Genomic DNA, 17,174 nt, shown 5'->3' on the forward strand with positions numbered 1-17,174 from the left:
CGTCGCACTGTCGCAGCAAATCAGCAATACAGCGTAGACTCTCGTCTGGGGATCCGAATCAGGGCTTTTTGGCGACTCGAAAGGCCACTAAAACGATGTCTAATTTTAGCCAAAGTATCAATCATTATTATCGCGGATGACATGTCGTCACCACAATTTATCATTTCCTTTACCAACGATTCGCCATCGACCAATCCCCACTCGCCTCCTCCACACGCGGCCCCACTTAACCCCACCGCATCCAACGCGTGTCCCCATCTGCGCGTGGCCCCCCCCTTTCTCCATGTCGCCACCTTGCACTCGCCTCAGTTTTCTAACACGCCATTTTTTGGGCTTTTGATGTAACAAGTAAACGAATTTAAATAAAAAAAGGATAGGAGTTTATCATTAATGTCTATATTTTTCTTAGTATTCTCAATTCAGGTCCCCTACCCTATTAAAGTGTCTAAAGTACCCTTACTATGTATTGAAGTTTGACATAGCACGTGGGTTAACACTCTACGAGTATTCAGTCATTTTGACATGATTAAGACCTATTTGAACTGAAATAATGTTCAATTTTGAAACAAGAAAAAAGAAAAGACAAGCCTGTCACTATTTTGAACAGCTAATTAAATCCTATATTTAAAAATTAGACATCGAAATTAATTTTTATTAACAAATTCAATCTATTTGGACGACATATCAACTTATTAAAGTAACTCGACTTGTCTATTATTGTGTCGTTTATTTAGCATGACTTTAATAATAATTTTTTTTTCAAATTCACATGCTCAACATGTTTTTCATGTATTTTCTATAATTTTTGTAGTGCTACTTTCATAAACTCTAATAAATTTTATTTAAAATATATAAACTAAAACATATTTTTGTTAGACAAAGAATTGTTGGTCATGGCATAAATGAATTATTGTCTCAAAAACTCTAAAATCAAATCTTATTAAATAAGTAATAGAAACGACTCACTAATAATAATAATATCAATTTTGGCTAACCTAAATGGGTTGTATCAAAAATTGTTAGCCTTTATTATATACATAGTACAATAATATTGGTGAGGGTTGTAGGAGTCCAGTTGTACATTCAAGAAACATTAAGGGGCTATCCGTCAATTAGAATAAAATTTGATGGTTTGGATGTTCCTTTACTTCGAAAAATTGTTTTAAGAATGAAAAGAAAGAAAAGAAAAAGGTGATGGTTAGAATAAAAGGGAGAAAATAAAATAAAATAAAATGACTTGGAGATTAAAAAACAGTGAAAAATAAAATGAATGGAGTCATCACCTAACGATGCTAACCTCCGTCGTTGGTTGGCCAAACCAACTCTTTGAAGTTTGAACTTTGAAGCTACTTTAAGAATATTATTTTTGTTATTATTTTTAATATTAAGACTCCAAAAGAAATGGAACGAGACGGCGTTGAGCGGCCGAGAATCCCGGAGATGGAGGTGCATCCGGCGATGGTGACGGAGGCGGACCCGTCCGCGTCAGCACTCTGGGACTGGAGCGATCTCCTGGACTTCACCACAGACGATCATTTCAATCTCCCTCTAGATCCCGCTCAATTGGAATTAAACCCCTTGCTCGAGCCGCAGCCGGAGCCTCCGGTTGTCAACAATTTGGAGCGGGTGAGGAAGCGCGATCCGAGGCTGACGTGTTCCAACTTTTTGGCTGGTCGGATCCCTTGCGCGTGTCCGGAGCTTGACGAGATGCTCGAGGAGCAGGAGGCGGGGCTGCCGGGGAAGAAGCGGGCCAGAACGGTGCGGGCGGGCCACGGGCAAGGGAAGGCAAGGTGTCAGGTGCCGGGGTGTGAGGCAGATATTAGTGAGCTTAAAGGATATCATAAAAGGCATAGGGTCTGTCTTCGATGCGCAAACGCTTCTACCGTTTTGCTCGATGGAGAGAGCAAGAGATATTGTCAACAGTGTGGCAAGTAAAGTTCAAACTTTTTTTTCATGTAATTGTGAACTTCATATATATGGATTGTACTTGATTATTGTCAACATGTTGTTAGTGCGAGGCATTGGAAATTTAATTGAACTGAAAGTATGCAATTTTTTATGTGTATATCAATTCGAAGTTGAAGGTTTGAAATCTTGTCATTTGGTTATGGACTTCTAGGGAGTAAATTTTAGGTCGTGCTGGCTGGAAGTTAGTGACTTGAGTGATTTTGCATTTTTTATCATAGGCCTTTCATGAACTTCCTTAAATTTGTTGAAAACCTCTTCTGAAATTTTAGGTACTTTCTTAGTTTTTGGTTGCCTTCCTGTGGGAGGCTTTTGATGAATTTTGAAACTATTTGTCTTCCTGTATTCAGGCCAAAGGTTGGGGTTATAACCTGTTAATTAAACATATGCATATCAAATGCCATTCATTTGCATTTGGTTCCTCTTTATGAAGTAGGTTAAGGATTTTGATTATAGTCTTTTGCTTTGCAATTGTGTGAATATGACAATGTGGTTGTTTCAATTTATGTAGACTGTAATGTATGTAATGATTTGAAATCAAATTACTGGGAGTTCCCACTGAAGTGTCATTGCATCGTTGATTCTCGAGTGGCAGTACTGTGTGTCATTTTGGTTGGTTGGAAGTTGACAGATGGTTTGTTGTTATCTTTCTTAACTGATGGTTTGTTTGGCAATTGTTTTGCAGGTTTCATTTATTATCTGATTTTGATGAAGGTAAAAGAAGTTGCCGAAGAAAATTGGAGCGCCACAACAATAGACGGCGTAGAAAATCTGTAGATTCTAAAGGTGCTGTAGACAGCGAACCTCCAGGGGCCTCACGCTGTGAGGATATTATTTGCGATGATGATTCAGGAAAAGGTATCTTAACTTTTGACCTAATGCAGATTGTGCAATAATCACTTTTTTTTTTAAATATACTTTTGGTTTTTAAGGTGGGAGCAGCACAGTTATCTTTCCTTTCTTTGAAAATTGTTCTATTGACTGATATAATGAATTAATTGCAGATAGTTTATGCTTGAGTAGTCAGATAACTGATCAAGAAGCATTTTTGGAGTCCGAAGATGGCCTTGTTTCCGCCCTTAACTCAGCTCCCAATACGCAGAATGTCAACAGTGATAGTGGAATTTCCGCTGTTGCTTCTGGTGAAATCCGGGCGGAAAGAGGAAAAGATGACTCTAAAGCTTCACTTTCACCTTCCAATTGTGACAATAAGAGTTCTTATTCGTCTTTGGTGGGTCCTGACAACTGTTTTTCGATGATGTTAATGTGAGCTCCCATGCTTGTGATTTATTATTAATTGTGTCTATTGTTATAGTGTCCAACAGGTCGAATCTCGTTCAAGCTATATGATTGGAATCCAGCGGAATTTCCAAGAAGACTTCGGCACCAAGTACTTAAAGAATCATTACTACAGTTTAGTATTGCAAGGAATAAAGGGGTTTTGTAGCATTGAGTATTAGGAATTTCTAACACATTGCTGGATGTATTTGCAGATATTCCACTGGTTGGCCAGTATGCCAGTTGAGTTGGAGGGGTATATCCGCCCTGGATGTACAATCTTGACTGTATTCATTGCAATGCCTAAGATTATGTGGGCAAAGGTAATGGTTTAACTGATGCTTTATATGCATTCCTTTTGGGATTGTAATTTAATTAGTCTTGGGATTGTAATTTTATTAGTCTTTGGATTGTAATTTAATTATTGTTGTTGTGTATACATACGATGGTCTTATGACGGATTGTAGCAGTTTATGCAGAGTTGATTTTTATCTATAGATGTTACTTCCTTTTTTTTCCTCCTTCATCAGCTGCTTGTCTGTAGGAGGCATGATTTAGTCATCTAAAACTCCTGTTATTTGGTCATTCTATAATGATATTATGATGTCTGAATATCCACCATTGTTCAATTTTAAGGATGATTGCAAGCCTTATACATATTTTTTTGCATCTTTATGTTGTCATTTGTTACACCGTTTAATAACATTTTGTCATGGTTTCATCGAGCAGTTATATGAAGATCCTATAAGATATGTGCACAATTTTGTTGTTGAACCTGGAACTGCAAGCATGTTATCTGGAAGAGGTTCCATGTTTGTTCATCTAAACAACATGATTTTCCATGTTAAAGGTAATTTAATGATGATTAAATTAATGATGCTTAAGGTTCACAATTGATTTATCATATGATATGTAGTCTTGTTACTTTTTTATTTTTCCCTTTCTTTAAGGTTTTGCCATTCCTGTACTTGTTTCTACAAAATAGTGTGTTTGCAAGTACTTTGCATAAAGCAGCTTTTTGTCACTGCTTCTCAGGAATTCTATTTCCTGCACTCTTAGTTTCTGATAGTTCCTGCTTCAGAACAAAACAGTGTTTAACTTTTAAACATGATCAGGCCTTTTTAATTAATGTAGGTGGAACTTCTGTGGTGAAAGTTGATGTAAAGGTGCAGGCCCCAAAGCTTCACTATGTTCAGCCTTCATGTTTTGAGGCTGGCAAGCCCTTGGAGTTTGTTGCTTGTGGAAGCAATTTGATACAACCCAAATTGCGGTATGTCACAGTTAGCCTTAAGAAACTACGAGTGTTTTCTGTTACATTTTATGTTGGATCCTAGTTGATTCATTGATGCTCTGTCAAGTATTTACTTGGCAATTATATAATTGCTATAGTAATCATTTTTAGTTTATTTAGCCCTCATATTTTAATAGTTCTTTGTAATGATTTATATATTTGAAATTGTGATTAATGTATGGCTCATATGTTGTTTCACTGGGGACTATATGTGGGATCTTTGTCGCTGTGTTTATTTTTAGTGATTCTTAATTATGTTGTTTTATATTTCATTTGTGTTCTTGCTGGATTTTTGAACTATATAATGCGAGGATCTATAAAGATGGCCATGATTACAGGTTTCTTATATCATTTGCTGGAAAGTATCTGCCTCATGATTATTGTATTGTATCTCCACTTGGTGGAAGTGAAGGGGAATCACTTGCTCTTGAACATCAGTTTTACAAGATAAATGTTCCTCACATTGAAGCAAATCTCTTTGGTCCTGCATTTATTGAAGTAAGTATTTTGAAAATTTGTAATCAAAAGTCTGTTTATATTCTTTTGTGGAGGTGATTGCCTTGTTGGCATGGTCCTGTGATGGGCTCAGTTTGTAGTAATTGTGATGTTCTGCAGCTTCTGATTAGGAAATTTACTCTGAGATATATAACTGCACGTAAGATTGTATATTATTTTCTAATACCAGTATATGTATCTATACTGCTTCTGTACGTTTTTAATTTTCAACTTTTATGTTTTCCTTGCATAATTTTTTAGGTGCCAGATTAATTTGATGAGTTGTTTGATAAATCTTGCATTATTTTGTTGCTTTGTCTTTATGATATGGCTAGCCAAACCATTTAACATACCCATGAATTAGTATCTCTTGGTAACAGAATCTCTTGAATGCATGGCAGTCTAGTACTATTTATTTTTTTATTGAATAAATATGATAGAAGAAAGAGAAACTGGTATGAAAAAGAGGCACATACAAATAATTCATGATACTTCTCTGCATTAATGTTATTTGGTTGCCTGTCCACCTAGTTGATCTATTGATTAGAGTTGTTCTGTTATTATGCAGCCAGAAGTTTAATTGAACAATTGCTTCATGTGAATTTTATGATCTGCTATGAAATGTAAACATATTATGATAAGCAGTCGATTGGTACTGATATATGATAGTGTAATGTGATAATGGTTGTTTTTGATTCATTAATCTTAACAATCCGCTGAACAGGTTGAGAATGAGTCTGGTTTATCAAACTTTATACCTGTACTGATTGGGGACAAAGGGACTTGTTCTGAAATAAAGATAATACAGCAAAGATTTGAAGCATCTTTCTTTTCTAAGAGATCTCAGTTTATGGCTAGTGGATTGCTGTCTGACCTGTGTGAGGTTTCTGCATTGAGACAAAAAGCATTAACTGAACTTCTTGTAGACATAGCATGGCTACTAAAGGCACCGGCATCAGAAAGTTTTCGACAAACTATATCGTCTTCTGAAGTTCAGAGATTTAATCAACTATTGAGTTTTCTGATATACAATGAGTCAACCACCATTTTGGAGAAAATGTTGCAAAATATGAAGATTTTGATGAATAACATTGAGTCAAACATTGCAGTTAATGGCATCAGTGACTCTGACATGGGGCTGTTACTTAAGTATATGGATTATGCGAGAGGGATTCTTTGTCAAAAAGTTAAGAAAGACGAAGGCCCAATGCAGCACTCTGGGAACATTGTGCCGAAAATGATAAGCAGCTCTCAAAGCTGCTTGCAAGCCAACTCACTTGTTCCTAGCACCAAGCAGGTGAGGACTTAAATTTTCCTAATTCAGTTTTCTTGACAACATGGACTTTGAAGTATTCGCAACCTTTTGCTTATCTGCCATGGATTCTTTTTTCTTGCTTATAAATATTACACAGGAACATTCTTAATCCATCTAGTGATGATATTGCTAGTCTGACACAATGGAAATGGTACATTGTTGTACAACATGTTTCCTAATGTTGGCATCTTGAAGTTTTGCTAAAACAGCTTCTGCCTTCTGGTGTGAAAGTAAATTCTAGTGATGGTGTTAATACTGTTTTGTAGACAGTCATTCTTCATCTTTTTGGAATTGAATTATTCTTGCATTGATTAACAAAGGAGTGCCACTTTAAGAAGCTTGCCATTATTACTGTCCAGATTTTCATTTTTTATTTTTCATTTCTATACTTATTAAATAGTAAAATTTTGTGGAATAGTAGTTGGCTCTATTGTTAAGACCTCTTGGGGTTGTACAAGAAGTTTGGAATTCAGATCCGGCTCATTTTAGTTGAGTAGGGGACTAGGGGGGTTTGGTTCATGTTTATGTACCATCATAAACAGGGGAAATTTTTTTAAAAATTCAAGCTTGTATAATTTTGTTGAAGTTTTTCTTTCTTCCTGCTACATGGACATTCACAAAACTATAGCAGATCATTGAGATTATTACACACACTGTCTATTTACTCATAATATCCTGATTCCCTGTTTTAGTTTTGTTTAGGGATAGGCAATTTACGAAAATGCTACTTTTACACCCACTTTTGGACTAGATGATAAAATGATGCCATTTGCTTGTGAAATGAGTGATGTGAAAATACTACATTGGGTTGTTTCAAGTTTCTCTCTCTCTCCTTTTTTTTTTTTTGGGGGTAGCATTTCAACAGTTAAAATCTTTAATCATCTAGTTTCTTTCATGTTTGGAAATCAACTAGTTTTATCTTCTCGTACAGCTTCATAAACTGACATCGATTTCTACCCTTCAGTGATTTTATTGTCATGTCATTTACAGGATTTAAGATCAAACGATAAGATAGGTGCAGTGATGGATTCAGCAACTGTTGATAGGTGCGAAGTAGTGCCACTTTTGAACAGAGAGGTTGTTATGAATGTGAACCTTATCAAGGAATTGCCAAGAAAATCATGTAGTCCCATTTTCTCTGGCAGAGTCTTGAGTTCTCTGCCAACGGTAACTGTAATAGCAATGGCTGCTGTTTGTTTTGGGGTATGCTTGGTGGTCCTCCACCCTCAAAAGGTTGGTCATTTTGCAACATCCATACGTCGATCCTTGTTTGGCAATTTGTAGATGTTGAAAAGAGGTTTTTAGGACCAAACAATCGCTGTCATCTGTATATCTGCATGTACGTCTATTGTACACTGTATCTCATATCAAATCAAGTTGCCTGAAGCACAAGTAACTCCTTGTACTTCTCATGTAGTTTGTCCATATTGACTCGATGCAAGTGCTTCTGCTTGCTTGCTGCATATAGGATATAACAAGACATAGCTGACTGTGCTTTTGAGAGACGTGAAGATCAAGATTGGTTTCTTGATTTTAGTGGAAAGCTATTTTGTTGGTGTATTTGAGCTTTTATGCATGTAAGTTTGGCTCTATTGGTGGGGTAATCAGAGAGGATTTTGGCAGGTTCTGATCTCGTTCTTGCTCTCCTCCAATGCCTGCTCATAGCTGTTGTGCTTTAGCTTAACTTCAAGATAAATTAACTCGTAGTTGATGGTGATTTCATTTCATTCTACGATATTTATGTACTCTATGCTTCAAAGGTTATCTTGTTCTCGCTCTTCAATGCCTGCGCGAAATTGTTGTGCTTTATCTTAATCTTCGAGCTAAAGTATCTTGTAATTGACTAATTGAACTTCTATAGATTAAAAGTCACGAAACCTCGAAATTCTAAGCAACCAAACTATTCGTTTGGTTAAAACTCTTTTCTGCCCTTTGATCTTCGAAAGGATATGTTTTCTCGCATTTGCTTTAAGAATACTTAATTCACGATTTTTTTGTTTTGCCTGTTACATGTCTTATTAAACTAGTGGATTGCTGTGAAAAGCAAATAACTAGTTGTTGTCTGAAAAGAAGTTCGCGTTTCCGTCAGTGTCCGGCTCTTTGGTGGCTTTCGGCTCCTCCAATTGGCTGGCTGCTTCCCCTGTTTCTACTTTCTGGGACACATCTAAGTGCTGAAAAATATTTGGCTCTTGGGAGTATATTAATAGCTCTTTATCTTGATATTATAAATCAATTCATAAGTTTTGACAGCGTTAAAAACACTATCATAACTGGCACTGATGGATGGCAAGCTGGCAACTTGCTTCCTTTCGAAAATCTAATCCTTCTTTAATATAATTAATTTCTTTAAATCTTTTGACAATCATTACCAGGTTCGATTTTTTTTTTCTTGATAAAAAAATCTCCATAATTTATAATATGAGAGATAGGGATGACCTAAACCAATCCAACCGCAACAAAAAAATTCGGTTTCGAATCGAGTATGGACGAAGGTTCCAACCCGATCAGATTGGATCAAGCCAAACCCGATCTGAAACTCCATGCACACATAAAACATCTATGACACAAATTTCCAATCTAATTCAATATGATCCAAACTATAATCGAATCTAATTAAATTACAAGTTCAGATTTAGTTCGAACTACTTTTTTTCTTAACCCAATTAACTCGAAACCTAATGAGTTGATCCAACTTAAATTTGCCCACCTTTTGTTGAAAATTTTACATAATATTCACATGCTAAGAGCTTCATAACTCAATTGTATGTGTGTATATTTATATCATGGGGAAAAGGACACCTACACCCCTAAGATTTAGAGAAATGATCACAAAAACTCTCAAGTTTTCAATAAGAGACGTCAAGACCCTTTTAATACCCTATAATTCTATAAACCCAAAAAAATTGACCCCAAGATTTTATAATAAATAGAAATATGGCATTAAATAAATGTAATAAAATATGCATTTAAAAATAATTTTAAAATTTTAAAAAACTATATGTTACAATCTATTAGAACTATTTTATTATATTAAAGTAATTTTTAATAATGAATAGAAACATAATATTAAGATAAATAAATTAAAATTATTTAAAATATTATTTAAAAATAATTTTAATACTATTAATAGGGATATATTTTGTTAATTGTAAAATCTATTTAACCCAAAGGTTTATTTAAAATATTTATAATAAATACAAAAATAATATTATAATAACTTAAAATTTTAATGTTATTTTAAATGTTAAAAAAAATTTAATATTATTAGTCTGCTAGATACATTATTTTATTTATATTAAATTTGTATTAATTAAAAAAATTAAAATCAATTTTTTGATTACTAAATTCAAAGGATATTATGATAAAAAAAGGGGTCTTGGTGTCCCTTTTGAAAATTTGGGGGCCTATGTGATCTTTTTTTGAATTTTGAGGATGTAGTTATCATTTTTCCTATATCATGAGATAAGATATATTTTCACAATATCATAAAAATTATCAGTAAAATTAAATTGTGAGTATTATGAATGCTTGGGAAAATTCTATATCTCGTTTTGTTAACACTTTATTTATTTATTTATTAAAATTGAAAAATTAAAGTAAGATATGAATTTTGTCCGATGAAATGGACAATTGAAACTGTTGTAGTAGGGCGGCCAAGCAATTGAAAATCACTTAAAAATCACTGAAAATTTCTCTTTCAAGGGGACATTAGGATCTGCATATTATTTACATAGTCTGTTTTTTTTTTTTGGAAAAAAAAATCGTCCATTAACATTATTAAATGAAGGGTTATTTTTAACCAGTACCCAAATGTTTCAACATTTTTTATCGTACACCCACTTGTTTTGACAACTATCACCACGCACCCAAAACGTTAAAATTCTATGTTAGTTTAACGATCAAAAGGGTAAAACAGGAAATATAAGTATGTAAGAACTAAAATAATAAAAATTATATTCATTCCCTTCTCCGTTTTCCTTTCCTTTTTAATTTTTTCTTCTCCATTTCAAATGTAAAACAAAAACAATGCAAGGGTAATTTGCTGTTGCCGAAATCCGATGACCGGCAACAAGGGTTGTTCGCCTTTGTTCTCCTCTGCCGTCTTAAGTTTCACAAGCTGCAGCGTGGTTGCGGCAAGCGCAAGCAATTTGGCGGCGAAAATAGGTGGCGCACAAGAGTCGTGAGATGCTGGTAGCGGCAAGACGGCGACGATGCTGCTGGTGGTGTCACGATGGTGGGGATGGCGGTTGCAAAAATCATAGCCCTTGATGGAGTCCCGATTGTAGAGATGGTGGTTGGTGGCTGCAATGCAAAACTAATAAAACCTAAAATTTTAGGGCATCTTTATTTTAGGGTATTTTAGGCTTTTCAATATATAATAGCTTATGCCGTTTTACTTAACGGCAAAAAGTAACGGAATGGGTGTGTAGTAATACTTATCAAAACAATTGGGTGCACGGTAAAATATGTTGAAACATTTCGATACCGGTTAAAAATAACCCTTAAATGAAGGTAGTTGTCTTGTGCAGTACAAAAAGCTAGGAGACAAAAGTTAGGAGACAAGCAATGGTCTAGATTGGATTTATTTGCGTAGGATCCGAGTCAGACTTGACAATTCAGTCCGACTTGTGTTGTTTTGTTGGCCCGCTCATGATTGGAAGCCATCGTATTGTAAGAATAAAACTTTTCATATTGGGGAATAGACGCATCTTTTTTCCATTGGAGTAAATTTTAGCATTGGATTTCATTAAAACAGATCCCAACAAACTCCTAATGCCATAATTAGGCCACTTTGCATTATGATATCGTCAATGTAAGGAGATCATATTGTGATGAGTCATTTACAGCTAATTGTTCATCCTTTGTTCATTTACTTATAACAACAAAGCGTCACGACAACATAATGTTTTTTTTTTAGTTCCTAATTGTAAGGTCCTAAATTAATGTAAGGCAAACAAACATGACCTAATAGCACTTTACATGTATGGCTGCGAGTATTACAGGAAGCTAAAGAGATAGAAAAAATAATAATATTAAATAATCCTAATTAATTAAGGTCTTGTTTGAGATTAAGATATGATACCTTTTAATAAAGTACAGTAAACTGTAGTTATAAAATAAAAATTAATAGTATATAGTAAATATAAATTTTAAATAATAATTTTTATAAAATTATTAAAGATATAATAATTTTTTTATTATACAGATGAAAATTTATAGTAACGTAACTTTTAAGTTACAGCAGTTAGTGTTTACTAAACACGTTAGTACTGTAACTTTTAATATACAACTGTCCAACTTTAATCTCCAACTACAGCAGTTAGTGTTTACTAAACACGTTATTACTTTAACTTTTAAACTACAACTGTTCAATTTTAATCCCAAATAAAAACTAACATTAGTTGAGATTTCAGTAGTATGAGCTATTTGAATTCAAGTCTTTTGTATTATTGTTAAGAGAAAACTTCATCAAATCATTTAAAAGTAGATATGCCTTATTCGGTTCCAATCATTCTTAGGTGGGGTTCCAATATTTCGGCTTATGGTGATGTATAATAACTCCATAACAGCAATAGTAATAAAGTGGTTTAATTTTAATTTTCACGTACCTCATTTTCATTTCCTTTTATGCATGTACGTCGGTGTCGAATCAACTGGTGGGTGACATCGTTATCTGCTAAAGCTAGGATTAATGATTGAACCTGTCAGATCTTGAAAATTTTCAAAAGAAAGCTGGCGAGGCGTAATTCCAATACTAGCAATTAAATGATTGAAATGAAATTCGTTATGAAGGGGAGAGATTTGCTGGTTTTGAATTTTTGATCACTTTGTTTATTCAGATGAAAATCTTTTGTAATTAACTAAATCGAGCACCATTTTTGGTGAAATTCGTTTGGTGGGGTTGATTTGGTGTTTCACCGATTAAAAGCAACTGGCTCTCACATCACCACATCTTTCACTAACAACAAACAAAATGATCTCCTTTAAGCGTGATTAGAGATTATTTCTTTTTGAGAATACACAAAAAGATTACTTTCACAGGAGAAAAAGGAAGCTCCAGAGGTTAATTCTATCAATTTAAAATAAAAAATTATACCCACATCGTAGGATTATTATTTATCTCAATCTCGTTGTCTAACAATAAAATTAAAAAAAAAATGTCACTGTTATAAAATTAACGGGTTGAACATAATATATAAACCGTACACATGATTCACGATGACCCTAATATTTTTTTAATGTAGTGTTATATAGTTCAATTACCTTTTTCTTTCAAAAAAACTTAGAACTTCAACGATTTAATTTATTTGGTTTATTTTTGTTTTTTAAAAATAAGCGAGCTAAGTCTAAATTAATTTTTTAGCCCATTATCTCTCTCAATATTTTTGAACTCGGGTGGCCAACTAAATAAACATTCTTAAAAACCACTCCATTATTTAAATATTGAATCTTAATTGCCACCAAATAATATATTATATGAAGTGCATGAAATATTTTTTTTTTCAGTGTAAACATTCGCATGTTTTAAAAAAAACGTAAACATTACATTCTCGTAATTTCGGATATTTTATGGTATTGATAAAATATTAATCTCAACTACTATGTAATTTTAAGGCCTGATCTGTATTGCAAAAGTCTTGTTGATTCGGGTATACTTATCATTTTGAAGAAGTAAAAACTAGTAATTGATCTTCTTAATGCTAAAACTGCACGTCTACGACCACCGCAAAGCCGCCTCCATAATTAGAAACAAATTTAATTAAAATTAAAAATCAGTTCCAACAGTTTTACGAAAACGTCTCCCGACAGCAGAAATGGCAAAATTCTGCAGTCATTGCTGTCACGCAATGAGATTTTTTTTGCACTTTCCAATACGTCTTGCCCATCAGTCCGAGTCGAATCCACGTAATTGCAGATATAATATGCAAATAAATTATTGAGCAATTTTGCTGCTGGCCATTCACAATTCAGTGTTTGCTTCTGGACCTGGCACCTTCATGAACCCTGCTGTGGCGTTCCAATCACCACGTCAGTGACAGCTTTCCTCCCACATGGATTCCAAACTTCGCAGACTTTCTCAAACTGTGCATCTTTTGTTTTATACCCATCCTGTATTATTATTATTATAAAAGACAAAAATTGTTTAATCCAAAAATATCTTCCCACTTGGCTAGATAATTTCATTGCTACGACTACGAGTAGTATATAAAACCCCCGGCACAAAACCCTTCTGCATGCAGAGCGAGTTGAGGCCATTTTATTTGCTTTCTTTTTATTTCTCTGCATATACTGATAATTCTTTTGGAGCTAGATAAAAAATAAAATTAAAAAAATGGCAATCGGGCATTGCAAAGATGTTGAAAATGGTGAGATTGTGATAAACGGGCTTGAGGATTTGGAGGAGCCATTCATACAGAAAGAAGGGAAAGTTGTCAGCTATCAAGACGAAGATGATGATCAGGAAAACAATGGGGGATCAGTAGGGATGGTTTTGTTAAGCACATTTGTTGCTGTTTGTGCCTCTTTTGAATTTGGCTCTTGTGTAAGTACTTTACTTTTTTATATTTAGCTTCTGTCTGTTAAGTCTTAATCAGTGTCAGGGCTTGATCAGCTCAGGAAATGCTTCCAGAAACAGAAACAGTACTCTTGAATCTTTCTGTTTTTAATGTTTTCATTTCTATTTTATGTTCAGTGTCAGAGTGTCCTTCCTGGCTTGTTTGAGCAAATTTCTTGGTTCTCGTTACTAAATCCTTTTTTTTTTTGGTTGTTTTTTCTTTGTTTTTTTTGTTTTGTCATTTGATTAGGAACCAAAATTCCCCCCCCCCCCCCCCCCAAAAAAAAAAGGTTTGTTTTAGCTTAAGTTAACTCTTTTGGCAGGTGGGCTATTCAGCTCCCACTCAGTCAGCTGTCAGGGATGATCTTCATCTGTCTTTAGCAGAGGTTAGCTTTCTGTTTCTCTTCTTCCTTTTCCAATAGTTTATCATAATTTCTTTCATTAGAATTGCCACTAATATAATTTTTATCAAATGACAGTTCTCAACATTTGGTTCAATTTTAACAATTGGTGCAATGCTCGGTGCCATAACAAGTGGAAGAATTGCGGACATTGTTGGTCGCAAAGGGGTATGTTCAATTGTTCATTTTGGAACATTGATTTAAAGTTTTCAACTGCACGCTTAGCTATCTCCTAGATTCATGCTTAAAATTTTTTGGGTATCTTCTTGACTACAGGCAATGAGAATTTCAGCTTGTTTCTGCATCACTGGGTGGCTAGCTGTATACTTCTCAAATGGATCTTTGTTACTTGACATTGGAAGATTTTTCACAGGATATGGGATTGGAGTTTTCTCTTATGTGGTAAGTGTTTGATAACTTATTCCTAGATTGGTTTTATACTGTTTTTGGATTCTGAAAATTTTGAAAAATGGACATATAGGTTCCAATATTTATAGCTGAAATAGCACCGAGGAATCTCCGTGGACTACTTACAACATTGAATCAGCTCCTTATTGTTACTGGATCTTCAGTTGCGTACATAATAGGATCAATCATTCCATGGAGAATTCTGGCTCTGACTGGTAAGCTAATGTTTGAATTTAATTGTTGAAGAAGGAATTATATTAAAAAGTAATCTATATAATAACGTACAAAGGAGTAACTGTTGGTTTTGATCAATTGAAGGACTTGTTCCATGCGTTTTGCTGCTTGTGGGTCTGTGCTTTGTTCCGGAGTCCCCTAGATGGCTGGTGAGCTTTTGATTATAGTTTTGAAGATTTATTCCCTTTGTTCTCGATGAGAAAAACTAAATGAAAACTGTTGATGCAGGCAAAGGTTGGACTTGACAAAGAATTTCAGGTTGCTCTGCGAAAACTTCGTGGCAAAGATGCCGATATTACTCGCGAAGCAGCTGAAATCCAAGTACTTATCTTAAACTACAGAACTTCCTTAAAAGCCTGTAATTTTATTTGTTTGAGAAACCAAGATTATGTTTCTCTGCAGGTTTATATCCTTACTCTTCGAAGCCTTCCAAAAGCTAGTATCCGGGATCTGTTCAAAAGCAAATATATCCGCTCTGTGATTGTAAGTAAATTCATTATCTTACTGATCAAATTAATGTTAGGTTAAGATGGTTTGTCCATCAAAATTTTTCATTTTGTCCTGACATGCTTCATACTCTGTGATTTAGATTGGGGTGTCATTGATGGTATTACAACAGTTTGTTGGAATTAATGGAATTGGATTCTATACAAGTGAAACCTTTGTGCAAGCTGGTAAGTGCTATCCCTTATTTTTAACTTACTTTTGATTGCTATTTATTTCTAATCTTTCTTGTTGAAACTTAAATCTGGTTCTGTAAATTACAGGTCTTTCTTCTGGCAAACTCGGAACTATACTTTATGCTTGTGTCCAGGTATCTAGTCTCTGCCACTGGCTCAAGAACCCAATCATATAAGATTCTCAATTTAAAACTTAATAAATCTGAAATTGAATTTGCAGGTTCCGATTACTGTAGTAGGTGCATTTCTTATGGATAAATCAGGAAGAAGACCACTTATTATGGTAATTACTACCGCTAATAGTATTCACAAAGTATAAGAATTAATCAGTGAGAAAGAAAGCATTTTAATGACAACAAAACATGCTATTGCATACTCAGATTTCTGCAGCTGGAACGTTTTTAGGTTGCTTCCTAGCTGGAACTTCTTTTTTTCTCAAGGTAATTCACCAAATATCCACAATCACTGAAACGATTTTCTCTAGTTCTTGCCACTTGCGCTAAACTTACTTCATGGTTGTTTTAACCAGGGCCAAAACATGTTCCTTGACTGGGTGCCGGTATTAGCTGTTGGTGGTATATTGGTACGTGATGAGCCATTATAGCTGATGATATGGTTTTGATATAATACATTCTATTCTACTCTTAAGTTGGAGGAGAACTTTTTTTCTTACTTTTGTTTCTTCATCTCCCCTTGAGATCAGATTTATATAGCATTTTTCTCAATTGGATTTGGAGCTGTTCCTTGGGTGATAATGTCTGAGGTAAGCTTCATTAGTCATTTCTGTCAGGGGAAAGAAACACCAGGACTATCCATTTTTCTCCTATAATAATCTTAAAACCATTTTTCACGGCAGATCTTTCCCATAAACATTAAAGGAGTGGCTGGAAGCTTGGTGGTGTTAGTGAACTGGTCAGGTGCTTGGGCAGTTTCGTATACTTTCAACTTCCTTATGAGCTGGAGTTCCTCGGGTGAATATGAAATTTTTTTAACTTAGCACCAAAGAGTCAATTGGAAGCACGCCTTTTTTCTAAACTGATCACTGCATATATGTTCAATTTTGTTTCAGGCACCTTCTTTATCTACTCTGCCTTCTCTGTGATTACGGTCTTATTCGTGGCAAAATTTGTCCCTGAAACCAAAGGAAAGACACTAGAGCAAATTCAGGCTAGCATCAACAAATCATAGTGAATGAAACCTTAAAAAGCTGAATGAATAGATAGCATTTGTAGACCATCCTCGGCAAATCGATATGATATTGGCACAAGTTTCTTTCTCAATTCGGTTAAACATCAATTCCAGTTAGAACACAGCTACAAGAAGATGCACACAACTTGAATTATCAGCCGACTTATCTGGAGACTCAGAGACGGAGCAATTCAGCAGTATCTTTGACTTGTGCCAACATCATCAATACATGAGCTATTGAGCTTGTAATACTTGTTGAAAGGAAGCAGGGGAAACGTCTTCTACCCAATTCATATTGTAGCTTAGTTGCTGCTGAGGCATTAAATAATAAAGCTTGTTGAAGCACGGGTTTCTTTGTCAAGAA

General features: G+C 34.7%; 2 protein-coding genes across 3 annotated transcripts; both read left to right on the forward strand.

The window, feature by feature from the left end:
* Positions 1-1,205: 1,205 nt before the first annotated feature.
* Positions 1,206-8,118, forward strand: LOC18032345 (squamosa promoter-binding-like protein 7). Of its 2 annotated transcripts, none has more exons than XM_006419661.2 (10): positions 1,206-1,931; positions 2,651-2,823; positions 2,970-3,196; positions 3,281-3,355; positions 3,459-3,566; positions 3,973-4,093; positions 4,378-4,513; positions 4,873-5,032; positions 5,754-6,326; positions 7,335-8,118. In XM_006419661.2, exons 1-10 carry the CDS (start codon positions 1,402-1,404, stop codon positions 7,626-7,628), a joined length of 2,397 nt encoding a protein of 798 aa, XP_006419724.1. In that variant the 5' UTR covers positions 1,206-1,401; the 3' UTR covers positions 7,629-8,118. The 2 variants fall into 2 exon arrangements, with proteins under 2 accessions (XP_006419724.1, XP_006419725.1); XM_006419662.2 differs by having other exon boundaries at positions 1,218-1,927.
* A 5,391-nt stretch (positions 8,119-13,509) lies between these two features.
* Positions 13,510-17,174, forward strand: LOC18032331 (sugar transporter ERD6-like 16). Its single transcript, XM_006419666.2, has 16 exons — positions 13,510-13,887; positions 14,223-14,285; positions 14,379-14,468; positions 14,577-14,702; positions 14,782-14,923; positions 15,027-15,091; positions 15,171-15,263; positions 15,345-15,425; positions 15,532-15,616; positions 15,710-15,756; positions 15,843-15,905; positions 16,003-16,062; positions 16,152-16,205; positions 16,326-16,385; positions 16,479-16,593; positions 16,692-17,174. Exons 1-16 carry the CDS (start codon positions 13,678-13,680, stop codon positions 16,808-16,810), a joined length of 1,473 nt encoding a protein of 490 aa, XP_006419729.1. The 5' UTR covers positions 13,510-13,677; the 3' UTR covers positions 16,811-17,174.

The sequence above is a fragment of the Citrus clementina genome, unplaced genomic scaffold, assembly GCF_000493195.1.
Source record: "Citrus clementina cultivar Clemenules unplaced genomic scaffold, Citrus_clementina_v1.0 scaffold_9, whole genome shotgun sequence".
In the NCBI taxonomy this organism is placed as follows: Eukaryota; Viridiplantae; Streptophyta; class Magnoliopsida; order Sapindales; family Rutaceae; genus Citrus; species Citrus x clementina.

Bases quoted from the DNA above. Each gene is read 5' to 3' on its own strand.
- LOC18032345 (XM_006419661.2), top strand. From the start codon at position 1,402: ATGGAACGAGACGGCGTTGAGCGGCCGAGAATCCCGGAGATGGAGGTG. The intron at 2,824-2,969 runs GTATCTTAACTT...AATTAATTGCAG, and splicing joins CGATGATGATTCAGGAAAAG to ATAGTTTATGCTTGAGTAGT. The intron at 3,197-3,280 runs GTGGGTCCTGAC...CTATTGTTATAG, and splicing joins AGAGTTCTTATTCGTCTTTG to TGTCCAACAGGTCGAATCTC.
- LOC18032331 (XM_006419666.2), top strand. From the start codon at position 13,678: ATGGCAATCGGGCATTGCAAAGATGTTGAAAATGGTGAGATTGTGATA. The intron at 15,906-16,002 runs GTAATTACTACC...TTGCATACTCAG, and splicing joins GAAGAAGACCACTTATTATG to ATTTCTGCAGCTGGAACGTT. The intron at 16,594-16,691 runs GTGAATATGAAA...ATTTTGTTTCAG, and splicing joins TATGAGCTGGAGTTCCTCGG to GCACCTTCTTTATCTACTCT.